At 35.5% G+C, this 3,999-nt stretch overlaps 1 protein-coding gene across 1 annotated transcript in view; it reads right to left on the bottom strand.

Annotated features, from left to right (window-relative positions):
- Positions 1-1,715: 1,715 nt before the first annotated feature.
- CCDC83 (coiled-coil domain containing 83) overlaps positions 1,716-3,999 on the bottom strand; it is a 46,206-nt gene continuing 43,922 nt past the window's right edge. The window contains 1 exon segment of the mRNA XM_023532492.1: positions 1,716-1,877. Within this exon segment, the coding sequence (XP_023388260.1) occupies positions 1,716-1,877 (162 nt within the window).

The following is a 3,999-nucleotide window of genomic DNA, read 5'->3' as shown; positions in this document are numbered from 1 at the left end:
CATAATATTGTTAGAAATAGCTTGCTAATTTCTAAAAAAAAATAACTTAGAAATTTGATTGGCATTGCACTGAGTTTATAGATCAATTTGGAAAGAACTGACATCTTAACTATTTTGAATCTGTCAATTCATGATAATGATGTATCTGTTTATTTCATTTACTTAAGTCTCCTTTAATTACTCTTCTCTTTGGAAATCTTCAGCATAGAAGTCTTGCTCATATTTCACTTGATGCTTTCTTTATTTTGATGTTTTTGATGCTGTTATAATAAATGTTATTTTAATTTCCTCCCAATTATTTGTTGCTAGCATAAAAAATACATAGTATCTTTATTGACCTTATACCCATGGGTTTGTTTGTTTGTTTATTTGTTTTTTCGAATTGTCTTGTTTACTTTCAAATTATTTGGATATTTTCCTCCCTACTCTAGTCAGAGAACTGTACATTTCAATTTTTTTGAATATTTCAATTTTCTATACATTTCAATTTTTTTGAATATTTTGTTGTGATTTGCTTTATGACCCGGCGGTAGTCTGTTTTTGTAATGTTTCATATGTATTTGAAAAGAATGTATATTCTACAGTTGTTTAACATTTTATATCCTTAATGATTTTTAAAAATCTGATCTATCAGTTATTGGAAGGGTGTGATAATATCTTCAAGTCTGATTGTAAATTCGTCTGTCTTTTTTTCCTTTGTGTGTGTGTGTGTGTGTGTGTGTGTGGTAAAATATACATAAGGTCTGCCATAGTGTTTTTTAGTTTGGTAAATTTTGTTTTGCATTTTTTGAGTTCATTCTTATTAGGTGCATATAAATATAAGATTGTTATATCATCTTGAGGGATTGATCTGTTTATCATTAGGAAATGTTTCTCTTCATTTTCTCTCTTTATATCTCTTAACAATTCTTTCCTTAAAGTCTACTTTATTTGATAGTTTAATCACACCACCTTCCTTTTGTTTAATGTTTGCATAGTATATTTACTTTCAATATATCTGTGGCCTTATATTTAAAAGGTGTTTTATGTAGAAAGCTTTTTAAGTAGATCTTGCTTTGCAATGGCATGCTGATGTGAAATTCAAGCACAACCACAGTTTCCTTGCTTTGTGGTTCCCATAAGAGGAAAATGGTAATGGCCTTTGATAGGGACTCGGCAGTTTAGACTTGATATAGATAATAGGAGAGAGCTCTCCCTACTGGTGGAATGTTTTGATACAACAAATTACCACCCTCAAATTTATTTATTTCTAAAATGTTTTATGTTCATTATGCATAGTGTAAGGTTAAAGAAGAGTAGGCTCGAATTGTGGAATGGCTATCCACCCACTTGGCACCCTCAGAAGCAAAGATGTTGCATAGTCAGTGCTATACAAACCACTACATTTTTCTCAGAAAAATTTCTAATTGAACTATTTCATATTGGAATTATAGATTAATCGGTGAATTTTTAAGTGGTAAGGAACCTCAGGAATCATCTCGGGCCCCCTGTCATGCTTCTGATTACCTGAATATGGAAATATAAAGCGTAGGTTCATGTTTGTCACTCGTGCCATGCAGGTAAATGGATAGCTGAATACTTGAAACTTTGATTTTAAATGTAATTATGACTTTTAGAAGTAACAGCTGGTTTAAAAATGGACCAAAGTGTAAATAAAATGGGCACCCAAAGAAAATTTATCAGGAAAAATTGTTTTTACTTTGCAGCTTGCAGTCTTAGAGAAAAGATTTCATCATTTTATATGTGATGTGGCTTTCTGGGCTCCTGACATCTTCATAGAATTTGACCGGAGCTTCCTTCTCTTGAAAATAAATGGGCATTTTCTTGCTCTCCACACGCATGAGCTTTACTTCCAGGGGGCCCAAGCTTACATAATCCTGCAGTGAAGAGAATAGGAGAGGTTATTCAGCAAATCTGATGATCTTTAATAGATCAGATTTTCTTTATTATATAGTTGGCTTTTACTTGACAGAATTCATTGCCCTCCTAATTGCCTGAATGCTGTATAACATGTGAAATATGAGAGCTACTGACAATAAAAAGCCTCTCAGTAAACTTATATACCCAGCAAGGCATGGTAGGCAAGAACTCCCAAAGAGCAGCCATCATGGCAGACAGGCTTTTGAGGGGCTGGGCAGGGGCCACCACCTGGAGTGGGGAGAAAAATCTTCTGTAAGCTCTTTAGCTGGTAAAAGAAAGTGTTGGCTATATATATAGATAGGCCTCTGCTGGCCAGGATATAACCACAGCAGAGTTTTCCATATTATTCAAGAACAAAAGAAAAGATCTGCATGTAAGCTATTTGAGGTTAGGGTCTGCCATATAGTCATCTTTGAGACTTCATTTCTTCTTGTTCTCCCCCTTAAATTCCCAAGCATCTAACAAGAACCTAGAATGTTGTGGGATTCTCAAAAAACATTTATTAGAATTTAGGAATATCAAAGAATGAAAAAGGCAGGCAACATTTTATTATTCAAAATTGCATATAACTATATTTAGTTTTTAAACAACATAATTACAGAGCTACAGTAAATGTAAGATAGGAGAAAAGCAAATTGGTAGACATCTATCACATATTTCAGAATACTAATATACTGTATTCGTCTTCTCGAGCTGTCATAACAAAATACCATAGACTGAGTGGCTTAAACACCAGATATTTATTTCTCACAGTTCTGGAGGCTAGAGCGTCCAAGATTAGGTGCCAGCATGATTGGGTTCTGGTGAGAGTTTTCTTCCTAGCTTACAGATGGCTGCCTTCTCACTGTGTCCTCACGAGGTATACCCTATTGTTATGAGGCCACGGTCCTATCAGATTAGGGTCCCATCTTTATGACCTCATTTAATCTTAATTACCTCCTGAAGACCCTAAGTCCTGTTACAGTTACACTGGGTCCATAACATAAACGATCCTATTTTCACCACATCAGAAACTTCCATGGTAAGTAAGGTCTTTCAGTCAACCAAATGGTATGCAATTTTGGAATTTTGTAGACAATTGTTCACTAGCCTGAGATCATCATAACATACTAGGTGTCATGATTCCAAGATACTCATGGGGAGTTTGAATGTTATAGAGACTAGAACTTTGGTCCTTAAATTGTCAATTGATGGCAACAGGCCTGAGTTGTAGTTAGTTGAAATGATTTTTGTTGAATTATTCAGTTTCTTCTGCTTTCTTATATCACTCTTTCACCTATAAGACTTTAAGTTCTAGGAGAACTTTTAAAGTTACTGAGTATACCAACAAGGAAAATAGCTTGGGGGTAGATGTAAGAGTAATTGGAATGTACCAAAAAGGTTTTAACATAAAAAGCCTTGATACTCCAGGTACATGTGGCAGCTTGTACTTTTTAAAGATGGCTGTACTAATATATAGCTTATCTTACATGTTTTTCTTACAAAAAGTGCTGACTTTTCTCTTTCAAGATGTACAAGTTACGTTTCCTCTCCTCTTGGGGTGGAACTTTGTAACTACATCAATTACTAGATTATGATGGAAGGGATGGTGTATGATTTCTAAGGCTAAGTCATATAAAACGTGGCAGCTTTCATCTTTGTCTCTGGGAATGCTTGCTCTTGGAGAAGTCAGACACCATAACAAAGGGACAATAAAAGTGCCTTATAGAGAGGCCCATGTGAAGAGAATCTGAGGCCTCCCAGCTTAGCCAGCATCCACCTGCCAGCCATGTGAATGAACCAGCTTGGAAGTGGATCCTCCTGCCCTCATTAAGCCTTCAGATAACTGCAACCCCAGCCAGCATATGACTGCAACTCCCTGAGAGTCAAGTGAGAATTGTCTTGTGGAGCCCTTCTCAAATTCCTCATAAACAGAAGCACTGAAGGAAACTAAGTAATTATTGTTATATGCCACTAAGTCCGGGGTAATTTGTTATGTAGCATTAGATAACCTATATGATACACTAGTAATGGAGGTCTGTACATGAATATAGGTAGCAAGCTGGGCAAGAGTAGGAGTGAAAATAGTATCCAATGAGA

This window comes from Pteropus vampyrus, unplaced genomic scaffold (genome assembly GCF_000151845.1).
Source record: "Pteropus vampyrus isolate Shadow unplaced genomic scaffold, Pvam_2.0 Scaffold84, whole genome shotgun sequence".
Lineage (NCBI taxonomy): Eukaryota > Metazoa > Chordata > Mammalia > Chiroptera > Pteropodidae > Pteropus > Pteropus vampyrus.
Note: the sequence above shows the minus strand (reverse complement) of the source record. Positions and strands in the feature narration are given on the sequence as shown.